The following is a 13,403-nucleotide window of genomic DNA, read 5'->3' as shown; positions in this document are numbered from 1 at the left end:
CTGCAGCAGGTGCGGTGCGCGCTCAATGGGGCGTCAGTGAAGGCTGGCTGTGGATGGATGCGCATGAGCGCAGATGCCAGACTGTTGGTTCAGCTGCGGAGGCTCTGATTGCTAGAATCAGGGGTGCTGGAGCCCCTGTCCCCTGCTGTGAGGGGGGACCAGAGAGACCTCGCACACACCACACACCCTGCACCCGACACCCTGAGTGTCTGGGCCCTCGGCCCCTTCCCGTACCCCACAGGGGAACGTGGCAGAGAGGTGGGACCCTAGAATTTGGGACCCATGAAGCAGAGGACAGAGCTCACTCTGGGAGAGAGGACAGGAGGCCAAGTCAACCTCCGTGCTTGGGATTGCCTCCCTCCAAGACTGAGGCTGAGTCTTGGGACAGCAAGTCTGGCTCCTGAGGTGATTATGCCGAGGGAAATGAGACAGGGGTGAAGGACAGCTTTAGGGTGGTTTCATCCATCTGTAGAATGTGAATAACCGGGAAAGCAAGCTGAAAAATCTCAACAACAAATAAACCTTAGGCTCTGTGAGAAACGTAGTTGTTACGAGAGGGAGGAGGCTGGGGGAGGCCAGGTGATGGGGTGTCTGCTGGGCGGGGTTGGGGGGTGCTTCAGTGGAGGGTGAGTGGTGCATGTGCATACATGAGGGTGTGAGGTTGCAATCCCAAAAGTATATGCTTATGCAAATAATTGGCAAATCAATAAAATTGAGGGAAAAGAAGATAAATGACAGAACGAATGAATGCATGCACTGTTATCCAATTGAAAGTTAAAGGAATAAGCTCTTCCTTAAAAGCCAGAAAATTCTAATCTGTTTTTGTCTTTAATACATTTTCCACTTTCCACCACAGAATTTTAACTCTGTGATACATTTTTATGCTTAAAAGTCTCTTATTGATCCCCCATCACATATCTTTGCAGCAAAATGTGAATCTAAAAGAAAATTTGAACAAATGTCCCCTGTTTTTAGCTATTAAAATTTGTTACTGGATTATTATTGTAATAATTATTATTGCTCAAAACAAATATTTTATACATGTTAAGAAAACAAATGGAAAACATAAAACACCAAATTTCAATGGAAAAAAAAAAACACCATTGACAGTCCTGGATTTTTTCCCCTCCCATGTCTATGTGGGCAAATACTACTTGTTGCTAGATTGAAAGTTCAGTATCACATCTATTTCTCTTTTATATTTTTACAGCTATACACAGTGAAGAAAATTTTAAAACACATAAGAAGATGAGGTTATAAAGAATATTATAATAGTAATATAAATTAATTATTTGAACTATTTCTCAGTTATTTGCCAAAAATCACACAGTGATCTATCAGAAATATTTGTTTATAATCTCTCATCTGGCTATATGATTAAATTTTTCCTTCAAATTTTTGAAAGCGATGGGTTGAAAACCACCTGACTTTCCAAAGGAGTCATGACTCAGTAACTGGAGTCATGCAGTTACTTAATTTTTAGGAACTATACCAAAAGAATTTTTATCTGACTAGCAATTATATCTACTTTTTAACTTAGAGGTAAAGGATTAAACCTTATGTCATTAGAAAGGGTTGGAAAAATAAAGATATTGCTAATTGAATGAATTTTTGCAGCTATGATAGCTTAAAAATAAAGAACTTCTGCTTTCTCTTGTGTTTTACGAATATTACCAACAAAGCCTTCCTGTCTCAGCTATGGGCAATTTAATCCAGTAATACTCTATAATCCTCATTCTACCATGATATCCTAGTCATCAGCCTGCTCATACTCTTGCCCTGCTCCAGTCCATTCTCTACATATCATATAGTCTATCAACTTCATCATCTTGCACATACCTCTGTGAACTCCAGGAGGATCTATAAGAATCTTAACCACATTTTATTTATTTATTTATTTTTAAATTATTTTTTTAAAGATTTATTTTTATTTATTTATACAAACACTGGGCACAGTCAGAAGCGCAGGAGGGTGAGAGAATTCACCAGAGCCAGAGCGGGGAGCAGAGCAGGCAGAAGGACCGAAGTACACTGCTGAGGGGAGCAGCGGGCGGTAGGAGAGGTCTGCGTGCCATGTGGGACCCTCCTCCAGTGGCCGGGGAGCAGCCGGGGGTCGAACCAGCACTGCAGAGGCTGCGGGCAGCTTCGCAACCCAGCGCTCAACTGCTGCGCCACCTGGGAGGCCCCTTAACCACATTTTAGAGGGGAGTATTATCTCTCTTGTTCACTTCTGTTTCTCTAGTACCTACTCAGAGCCAGGTGACTAGTCAATGCCCATTTTTAATGAAATAATTAACTAATTCATTAATGAGACCAATAATACTAATATAGAATAAAAGATAAAAGCCAAGAAATAAATGAAGAAAGATTATAATGAAAACCTATCAAACACTGAATGAGGGCTAATATAGTCTAAGAAGCTCAGTGCAATATATCCTAGTGGCTAAAGTAAATACAAAAACACAAAGATTCTAGGGCTCTCACAGAAGGGAGGACATATTTGCGCCCAAAGGGAGCCCACTGATTCTGTGGGTTGAAGTCTGAGAGGACTTTGCCTTTCAAAAAAGCAAAGCACTGGGTAGTGTCCTCCATACAAAAATGTCTTAAAATGCAAACATCGCATCTGCGCTCCTGCTGTTGACTCCCTAGGAGCAGATGAGAAGTTTCAATTCCACACCATGCGGATACTCAAACAGGGGACTAGATCTGGGAAGTAAATGTATTATTTTGGTTATGCTAGCAGTGTAACATTGAAAGCAAAAGCAAAACAACCTTTTCCTAACATAATATGCAATTCCATACCTTTGGATAATCCAAACAACAGAGACCTGAACGTTACCTACATCCAATTGATGCTGAAAATTCAAACAAAACCCCAAGGTTGTCTGATGTATTTTCCTACGTACAGATTTCCTTGTGCTGGTTGGCAGTGAAAAGGAAATAGGACCATAGGCCGCCTGCTGTGGCACAGTTCTTATACAAGAACTGGGGTACAGGCCAGATGTGCGGGAGGTTGAGAGGATTCACCAGAGACAGAGTGGGGAACAGAACAGGCAGACTGACGAAATACACTGCTGAGGGGAGCAGCGGGTGAGACAGGAGAGGTCTGCTGCGCCATGTGGGATTCTTGCCGGCAGGCCGGGATCAAGCCCGCGCTGCAGAGGCTGCAGACAGCTTCACAGTGTGGCGCTCAACCGCCTGTGCCACCAGGGAGGCCCCCCAAAATGCAATTGTTTTGATTTTCAGGTTCTTCAAGCTGCCAATGAGCAATACAAGTGTGTTGATTCCTATTACCATACCCAAGACAACTCTTTACTGCTGGTCTTTCATAACCCAATGAATATGCACCGCCTGCATTGGGAATACTGGAATACTGCTCTCCACTCCAACGTTGGATTCCGGTAACCAACATAGTTTAGTTAGTTATCATAGTTTGGTCAACTTAGTAGTTACTAGATTTTCTCTCCTTCGCTGAAGCTAGGTGGTTGGATCCTGAGCTCACTGAGCTGAATATCTGCTGTGTGCCCGACACTGGCTGGTTTGGGATAATCCCACTTGATTTGGGGAAAACTTAAAAAGAAAACAACTGAGCAACACCCCCATAGCGGTCATGTCCCAGCAAACAGGCTTTAGGCACCCGTGTCTTGGTTTTTCCCTTCCAGCTTCTTAGTTATTTTTTTGTTATCTTAAAACTTTGCTCTCTTCTCATTAATAATGAAGGTATTTCATTACTTTTTTTACCAGGCTAATGTATATTCAGTCTTTATTATTTTGTGTAGCATTGTTTTAATTCTATGGCTATAAAACACAGAAAGAGAATATGAGATAATTGGGAGGCAGGATGTATGCCTGCCCACAAACACAGGCACTTTGAAGTCAAAAGATGGATTTTTTAAGTTAAAGCACAATAAATATACTAAGCTAAATATCGTGAACTATTAATCTGTGTTTTCCTTTCTCTTGTTTTTCATTGCCAATAATTACACTTTTAATTTCTTTTCTGGTCTTATTCGCTGACCAGGACTTTTATGTCACTTTGAAAGGGCATCCTTGTCTTGCTCCATGTCTTGAATATTCGACTATTAAATATGTGTGTGGGTTTTTTTGGTTGTTGTTTTTACTATAGTACTTACATAGATAATTCCTTATTCAGTTAAAATTTTTATCTTCTGCTACTACTTTGCTATGAGTCCTTAGTTACAAAGTGTTAATAAATGTATCAAATGATGTATTTTTATTTTGTAAAGTGGCATTATGTTATGACATTATATAAATTTCAGATGTGCTCAAATGATATTTTTCCATCATTTTAAATGTTTATATTTTTCTTTTAGTTTTTTAAAGCACTAAATTTCATCTGTAGATAGTCCAGTGTTCAACCAGTCTTGCATTTCTGTGAAAGCCCCAATCTGCCCATCACGTTATTGTTTCTATAATTTGCACAACTGGTTTGCTAGTGTATTGGAATATTTGCATCTGTTTTCATGGGCAAGGTACACTGCAAATTTTCCTTTTTAAATGTTTGTTTCTGGCTTGGGTATTGAGATTATATCAGCTTCAAAAATTAACTAGGGGATGCTCTCCTTTGCATAAATCTAAATATCCATCTGCTCGCTACCAGTTTCTAAGATCTGAGGCAAAAGTGAAGCCAAGTCTTTATCCCTGAGAAGCAGAAGTGACACAGTGTGTGTGTCAATTTATAGAGTCGATGATGGTATATGACCAGCATCCTGGAGTCACCTGCTCCCCATCCACACAACAAACCTGCATCTACCTTGGAGCAACTGCCTTTCAAAAAGAACGGAGGAATCAAGAGGCAGTTCATTATTTAAGACTTCATTTGCATAGTCAGTATCTTAAGTATTTAATGACCTTAACTAATATTAAATCAATTGCAGTCTGTTCTTTGCTTTTTTAAAGGAATTATTTGGAACTTGTCGCAAATTCCATTCAAGATTGGATCGTGAAAGAAGAAGCAATCTATCAGGAATCTAGAATGGCTGAAGAAATCAATAGGACCAAGGCTGAGCAGGAGTTGAAATCCACTGCCAATGTGAAAATCTCTTCTCCTAGTAAAAATGTTTCTTCTAAAAAATCTAAAAGTAGGTTGAGTAGTTGAAATTATATGCAAAGTCCAAAGATTGTCTATTTCCTCATTTAATCATGATTGTGACTGTTTCAGGATTAAAAAGTTGCCCACAAAATTGCTGTGGATCTGCACTTTCTCTATTAAAAAAAAAAACTAGAATAGCTGAATTCCAACTAATGATGAGGTTGTTCCCATGTGAGGTAATGGAATGTTTGTCTTATAGGGTCCCCACTTCCTGCCAGATCTAGGAGATTCAATCTCCTGCACAGAACACATGAGATGTCAGGTCAGTGGCAGAGTCTCTATCTGGCAGGATTAGTAGCTCAGCTACATAAGATTGCTGGTGATATGTGAGGTAAACACAGAGTCAGCATGTCTCCATCAGGACAATCACAGATTTCCGAAGGGAGGTTAAAACAAGATATTCCTTTAAAGAGCAAGCAGGGCCTCCCTGGTGGTGCAAGGGCTTAAGCACTGCACTACGAAGCAATCCGCAGCCTCTGTAGCATGAGTTCGAGCCCCAGCCGGCCAGGGAGCAACCCACATGGTGCAGCAGACCTCTCCTATCTTGCCTGCTGCTCCCCTCAGCAGTGTATTTCAGTCAGTCTGCCTGTTCTTCCCCCCGCTCTGTCTCTGGTGAATCCTCTCACCCTCCTGCATCTCTGGCCTGTACCCCAGCTCTTGTATGCATAAATGAATAAATCTAAAAGAAATTAAAGAGCAAACAGAAGAACCCCGAGTCTAACTGTGGTTAATACCTAAAAATAAAGGGGAAAAGGGGACAATTGAGGGCCAATGGCAGGGATTTGACAGGATGTCAAATACAGAGCTTTGTTGTTACTAATTCCAGGGATTTTGGCGCTGCTGGGCAGAAGGGAGGAGAGAGGTAGCCAAAAAAAGGTAGGCTACTTGATAAAGAAGTAGAACAATGAGATGAGATGATTTACTTGGCTTTGTGCAAAGGGAGTCTATGTTAATATTTATTGTTTCTTTTTTTTTAAGATTTATTTTTATTTTTATACAAGAAGTGGGGTACGGGCCAGAGATGCAGGAGGGTGAGAGAATTCACCAGAGATAGAGTGGGGAGCCGAACAGGCAGACTGACGAAATACACTGCTGAGGGGAGCAGCGGGCAAGACAGGAGAGGTCTGTCGCGCCATGTGGGTATCTCTGCGGTTGGTGGGGCTCGAACCAGCACTGCAGAGGCTGCAGACAGCTTCACAGCGCTGCCCCAACCGCCTCTGCCACCAGGGAGGCCCATATTTATTGATTCTGATAGCCAAGGTGAAAAGTGATTTCCCCTAAAGATGCAAAGCAATATAATGTCTAAGGTTTTTGCACTCCCTGTCAATGAGCAAAGTGATTTGTACCTGGCTTGATTCTAATGTTAAACTCAGAAAACTCAGGCCATGATGAATCATTTGCCAGCTGGGCCCTTCTTCTAAAGGGGGTGCTACTAAGTGCGTGGAGTCGTGGATGCACTGTATGAAAAAGAGGGGTGGGGGCACCGCCTCACAATTCTTGACTATTAATGAGAAAAAATGTGGGTTGACTGCCTTTTCTTTGTTGTGATTCTGAACAGAACGCAAAGTTAATAACTATCTGTAGAAATCTGGAAAATATCAATTGGGGATTGGGATATATCAGGTAAGTGTCGCATTTAGTCTGAGGCCCTTCAAGTTAGGAAAGATGCGTCTTCCAAACAGCACGATCGCAATGGCAAGAGCCGGGCTTACATCTGGAAGGAAACGTTAGATTTGCTCGGTGTAGCTTAAAGGATTACACTAGGATTGCTTAAGTGAAAGCTCTAGTAAGAAAGATTCCAGCTCAATAGACGCTTCCAAGTCTCAGCATAGTTAGAATGGGGCTCACTGCATCTACCAAGAGTAATTTTCTCAGCCCTGAAGGAGCTCAGTTGTGTACTCTGGAGTTGGCCAAGGAGAATGAAAGGCGAGTTGGATTTGATACCTTTGAGATCCCCCTACAACCCAAAACATTTGGTCCTTTCATGCAACTTTGCTGGAGGGCGTTGCTAAGAAATTTTATTTTCTCTAGATGTAGGTGCCAGAGGAGTCTCCAAAGCAGATATACCAGATCAAGAAAAAGACAAAGACAAAGAAAAAGACAAGATTCCTTTCATTTTGGAAGGTTCTCTCAAGGTAACCCCATGACAGACAAGTGACGCTGAGTGCTCACAGATTCGGATTTATTTTATGATGGGGAGTAAATCCTGTTCCTTTTTTTTAAAATGCATTTACAGGCATGGAAAGAAGAACAAGATCAGTTGGCAGAAGAGGAACGCCTAAGAGAAGAAAGAAAAGCAGAAAAGAAGAGTAAGGAAGCTGGAAAAAGGAGAGGCAAGGAAAAAGTCGAAAAAGAAGACAGCAAGTTTTCCAAAAAAAACTTTAGTCTCAGGGACAAAATAAAAGAAGATCAAATAAATGCCTCAGAAGTAGCAGCGGCGCCCCACCAGGAACCAGAGCCCGAGAAAGTGTACCCGGTAAAGTCAATTGTCTGAAAAGCCCCTTTGGGCCATTCCTAAGGGTTTCTGGAAAAACACGGATTCTGGGCAAAGGCTCCCAGTCTTGGCCACACAGCAGGAGGCCCGGGTTTCCTCTGGTGTAGACAGTCTCAGGCGTGTCCCAGTTCTTGTTACCTAGCACCTGTTCAGTCTCAGCCACCATGATAGGAATCGCCTCAAATTTTTCTCGAGTGTCATGAAGCCAGATTACTAAGGGCGGGAAAGGTAGAAATGTGGCACAAAAGCTTCCTCACTTCCAGTTATGCACACGCGCAACTGTGACAACTCAAAGCAGACACAAATTGGCTTTATCTGTCTCCCAGGATAGGGTTTGCCAAGTCCCTTTGGTTGCCTCGCTGTAGGACCCATGGTTTTTGCTTGTGCTCTTCTATGACGAGACTACCCTTCATCGCTGTCTCGCTCAAGTAGATTTATGAGGAAACCTAGGCTGGGAAAAAATGTACCATCCCTGTCTTCTAGTTATGACTCTGTGTCGGTTCTCAAGCTTTGGCTTTATTAGAGTCAAGGGAAGTGCTATTAGTAAAAAATATCTTTCATATGTGGCCTCCCTGGGCCTCCCTGGTGCTGCAGGGGTTAAAGTCTCAGCACTGTCAAACTGTCGCCAGCCACTGCAGCATGAGTTCTATCCCAGGCCAGGGAGCTACCCACATGGCGCGGCAGACCTCTCCCGTCTCCCCGCTGCTCCCCTCAGCAGAGTATTTCAGTAGATCCGTCTGTTCTGTACCCCACTCTGTCTCTGGTGAATGCTCTCACCGCCCCCCACCTCTGGCCTGCACCCCAGCTCTTGTACGGCTAAGTAAATCTTTAAAAAAATAAATTTAAAAAATATGTGGCCTCCCAAAATATAAAGATTCAGTTCTTCTCAATCCATTAGTTCAGTTTTAAAGAGAAAATGAACAGCTGTGAAAGAGAGATTGGTTTGTTTTCCTGCACCCTGAGCATAGCCCTACGATTTGATTAGGACTGAGCTAGGAAGATGCCCCGTGAGTGGGGCTTAAGGGTACCAGACCTCCATTACTTCTGCCTGGTACTGTCACACCACCGGAGAGGCGCGAGGTGCCCTGGTCACTGCTTCTGGCTCTACAAAGCGGCTGAGAAATCATGCAACAGAAATAAATCTCGGGGCCACTTTGACCGACTCCACCGCGGACTTGATTTGTGCCGACTTGCGGTCACCCCAACATGCCATGTTTCCTCTTCCAGTTCCGCGGATACAACATGGGCGACGTGCCCGTCCAGATCGCAGGGGAGAGTTGCTACCTGTATCCTTCGGATGGAGGGAGGATTGAGGTCGAAAAGACAACATTTGAAAAAGGTATACACCGCGGGAGCAGCTGAGGAACGGCTAAGATCTTGCCCCATCTCAGTGGGCCCGGGGCCTGGCCCTCTCCTGTGCCCCTGCGCCCATGTGTGCCACCCTGGGTGCTCCCAGACCTCAGGCCCTGGGACATGCTGGACCCAGCAGAGCCCCGCGCAGAGCTTCCCTGGGGCACGCAAGTGAGGACTTTCCACTTGTGAAAATACTTCTACCCAGTCGGGAAACCGTGGTTATGGGAGCTGTGCTAGGCACAGCATGAGGAATAGTCACTGCCACACGCACCGCCACGTCAGCAGCCAAGGTCATGCTAAGTAAAGCAAGTGCGTGGTGTGGGTTCCGGGGCACACTGTGGGGCGCCCTGCCAATGTCCAGTTCTTTTAGCCTCTGGGCGAGGGCAAGTCTTTCCGTGGGTGGGGCCTGGCAAACGAGCTGCAGAGGGCAAGTCTGGGGAACCACACAAGGCAACGTTAGCTCTGCCCAAGGGAGCACGGGTCTGGGCTCCAGGGAAGCCGCGTGGTGTCCACAGGGCTAAGCTGCTCACTGGGCTTCATCGTCCCCTCGATGGGCGTGAGGACATGGGCTTTTTTGACGGCTGCTTGTCGGGTAGAGAGCAGTGGTCACCGAGGACTGCGAAGAGGTCAATGTGGGGGGATGTGCTTAGGACCCTTTTCAGTGTCTGCGAGATTATGCACCCCAGTGAGGGATAACTGGGCTCCCCCCACATCCCCTCCAGGCCTGTGGCCCGGCCCACACCTCTTCCTCTCCCTACTCATTCTCTGCCTCTGTCCCTCCCTCCTGGCTGCCTGCCCTTACTTGCTCTCTCTGCTCTCCCTTCCAGTCTCTCTCCTCTCTCTCTCTCTCTCTCTCTCTCTCTCTCTCTCTCTCATCATCTAGTGACTATCAGTTTAATGAGGAAAACATGGTAGAACTTAGGAGCTGTTGCCTGTGTGAACCATGGCTGCAGGGGAAGCATTATGACCCAGTAGCTGCCACACCAAAGCAGCCATCACACCAACAGTTTTGAAAAGAAAAAGATCTGCAAGTTACACAGGTTGCTTAAAGAGTGATTGTGAGAGCCTCCCTGGTGGTGCACGGGGCTAAGATGCAAACTATGAAGCTGTCCACATCCACTGCAGCCCGAGTTCGATCCCTGGCCAGTGAGCTGACCCACATGGCGCAGCAGACCTCTCCTGACTCCCAGGTGCTCCCCTCAGCAGTGGATTTCAGTAGATCCCCTGGTCTGCTCCCCACTCTGTCTCTGGTGAATCCTCTCACCCCTCACACGTCTGGCCTCTACCCCAGCTCTTGTATGCATAAATAAATAAGTCTTTAAAAAGAAAAAACACAGCTCCGAATCACATAATTGAGAAAGGCACTAGACTTGAGTTTTATAATACAATGTTCTGTTTTCAATAACTTCCTCTCTGATCAAGATTTGCATATGCATTCATTGTATGTATGTTTCAGATGGTTTCATAATAAATACAGTACTTCTGTGCTAATCCTATCAATTTTGAGAGATGATAGCTCACAGTTGAAAAGAAAAGCCTAGACTTTAAAAATAAATAACTGACAGAGAACAAATCGTAGTTCAACCAGATGTTATTTCTGAGTCTGTATACCTGAGGACTATGTACTGTTATAAACCCATGCTGCTTTAATTAAAAAATAGAAAAGGAAAAAAAAAAAAAAACCAGGAGAGGAGGCAAAAAAAACTGGGTCGGAACGCTAGAAAAGAAAATGTGTTGTTAGGAAATTTTTTTTCATTTTTAATTGAGGTAACATTAAGGATCCCCCCATCAGTTATCACCACCGCCGTGAACCCACCATCAGTCACGCACCATCCACCCCCTAGTCCATTCTGCTTCCTTCCCTCTTACCCTCCCCCCTGGATGCTTCAGTTCTATAGTCAGTATTAGAGGGTTAGTTTTTCAGCTGGTCTAATTCTGACCCTTGATTTTGTATCTCTATACACAACATATTAGTGACACCATCTGGTGTTTATGTTTCTCCTTCTGGCAATTTTTTTTTAAGTTTTATTTATTTGTTTGTTTGTTTGTTTATTTATTTATTTATACAAGCACTGGGTACAGTCAGAAGCGCGGGAGGGTGAGAGAATCCACCAGAGCCAGAGCGGGGAGCAGAACAGGCAGACTGACGAAATACACTGCTGAAGGGAGCACCCGGCGCGGCAGGAGAGGTCTGCGCGCCATGTGGGACCCTCACCGGTGGCTGGGGATAGAACCAGCGCTGCAGAGGCTGCAGGCAGCTTCGCAGCCCAGCGCTCAACCGCTGCACCACCGGGGAGGCCCTCCTTCTGGCGTATTATACTGGCCATAATCCCTTCCAGTGCCATCCATGTTGCCACAAATGGCATGAATTTGTCTCTTTTGATTGCCGAGTAATATTCCATTGTGTATACACCCATCTCTGGGATGCACTGATCTGTTTGGGGGCACTTAGGCTGTTTCCTTAATTTGGCCAGAGTAGACAGTGCTGCAATAAACATGGGGGTGCAAGGCTCCTTTGAAGCTAGTATTTGTGAATTTTTCAAGTCAGTGGCTAGGAGTGGAATTACTGGTCCTTATGTCAGATTCGTTTTCAATCTTTTGAGACACTTCCACACTGCTTTCCATAAGGGCTGGACCAGTCTGCATTCCCGCCAGCAGTGAGGGCAGCTCCTTTTCTCCACATTCTTGCCAGCACTTACTTCTGGGACATTTTTACAGATGTGAGATGGAATCTCATATGGTCTTGACTGGCATTTCCCTGATGATAAGTGAAGATGAAACTTTTTTCTCCTGTGCTTGTTAGCCACCTGCCTTCTTTGGAGAACTGGTTACTTAGTTCTCCTACCCATTCTTTGACTGGGTTACTTGTTTTGTTTTGTCCCCTGTTGAGTTGTGTTGGGAAAATTCTTACATGGTCCTACTAATAATAAAAATGATTATAGCTAACACTCATGTAATTTTTTTAAGATTTATTTTTATTTATGCATACATGAATTGGGGTGGTGAAAGGATTCACCAGAGACAGAGTGGGGAGCAGAACAGGCAGATACACTAAAATACACTGCTGACGGGAGCAGTGGGCGAGGCAGGAGAGGTCTGCTGTGCCATGTGGGTAGCTCACTGGCTGGGATGGAACTCAGACATTGTGGTAATAGCGCTGAGGCTTAATCCCTAGGCCACCAGGAAGGCCCCCACTTATGTAATTCTTTATAAATTGTAAACTCTTCACGTGGATTATCCCATTTGGCTAGTCATAAAGTTAAACACAGGTATACATTAGCCTCACTGAGTTATTTTCTCTGCTGGAATTTGCAGGTATCTCCCTGATCTACTTGCCATTTATTCCTGGGATTCCGCCTGCTTTATTCTTTTATACATGGCTTTATAAAAGTGGTGGGATCCCTCAGTATTTCCATTCCCTGGTTTAATTACTGTGCTGTTTCTCAGCTGTCTTGTCAAAGAGTTCATAGGGCATCACCATCAACCTTTGGTCCACCCCTGATTCTTCCCAGGCCCAACTTTTATCAAAGTGAAAGTGAATAAGGACAAACACAACTTCCTAATTCATTTAAAAGACCCTAAGAAAATTGTGAAAAGGGAAGAAAAGGAAGAGGATTATTCTTCAGAAGAAGAGAGAGAGGAAAAAGATGAGGAACAAACTCCTGAAACAGGTAAGCAGCTGAGTCCTGTGGCCAGCGGGTCTAACCCTCACCCATACGTGACCCCCCCCAAATTCCCCCAGGAAACACTGCGCATCCCTGTCCCTTGGCACGCAGGCCTGACCTGCTGCACAGGCTTCAGCCTCTAAATTGGAACAAGGTGAGTCCTAATCTGAGACTCAATCATTCCTTCATCTCAGGGACTTTTTCTTTTCAGTTATGAAGCCCATGTCTGCTTTCCTCCATTTCTTCATCCCCTTTCCTTCTGTAATGTCTGCTGTCCTCCACGTCTTATATCTTGTTCATAACTTCCTCCCGTTTGAATGTTTACTCTCGGTTTTGACTCCTTTTTTCCCTTATTTTCTAAGAAACTTATTCGAATCTCAAAAGTGATCACCCTCCTGCCCTTCCATCCCACCACTGGGTAATAAATGGTTTGGTGGGGATGCGTGTTTTTGAATTCCTGTGCATGTGATGTTTTAAAACAGCCTCTGTGTGTTTTAAAAAAAAATCTTCCATTTTTTCTGAGCATAGATTTTTTTTTTTTTCCTCTGACGAGTGTTCTTCGCTCTGTTTACTGGAGTCCTTTCAATGGTTTGCTTCAAAGTATTTTCTCAAACTTCTGCACAATTGCCTGTTGCCATTGGCAGTGCATACTTCTGCCCATCTCCCTGCTGTGGTCAACTCTTAGCATTCATTTTGGCTCCAAAATGAATTTACCATTTAAATTTACCATTCTAGAAGTTACGTCAGCATGAGTCAGTATATTTTAAATAAATATTAT

The 13,403-nt window shown here is 44.1% G+C and overlaps 1 protein-coding gene across 2 annotated transcripts in view; it reads left to right on the top strand.

The window, feature by feature from the left end:
- SPAG17 (sperm associated antigen 17) overlaps positions 1–13,403 on the top strand; it is a 152,678-nt gene that overhangs the window by 78,568 nt on the left and 60,707 nt on the right. For both annotated transcript variants that reach the window (XM_054691767.1, XM_037501174.2), the window contains exons 18-23: positions 3,247–3,401; positions 4,921–5,102; positions 7,145–7,248; positions 7,350–7,589; positions 8,835–8,946; positions 12,473–12,631. In XM_054691767.1, coding sequence (XP_054547742.1) covers positions 3,247–3,401; positions 4,921–5,102; positions 7,145–7,248; positions 7,350–7,589; positions 8,835–8,946; positions 12,473–12,631 — 952 coding nt within the window. The remainder of the gene's footprint in view (positions 1–3,246; positions 3,402–4,920; positions 5,103–7,144; positions 7,249–7,349; positions 7,590–8,834; positions 8,947–12,472; positions 12,632–13,403) is intronic.

Source organism: Talpa occidentalis, unplaced genomic scaffold, assembly GCF_014898055.3.
Source record: "Talpa occidentalis isolate TD23 unplaced genomic scaffold, MPIMG_talOcc4v2.1 talOcc4.9, whole genome shotgun sequence".
In the NCBI taxonomy this organism is placed as follows: Eukaryota; Metazoa; Chordata; class Mammalia; order Eulipotyphla; family Talpidae; genus Talpa; species Talpa occidentalis.
The sequence above is the reverse complement of the archived record's forward strand: the minus strand, read 5'-3'. Positions and strand labels throughout refer to the sequence as shown.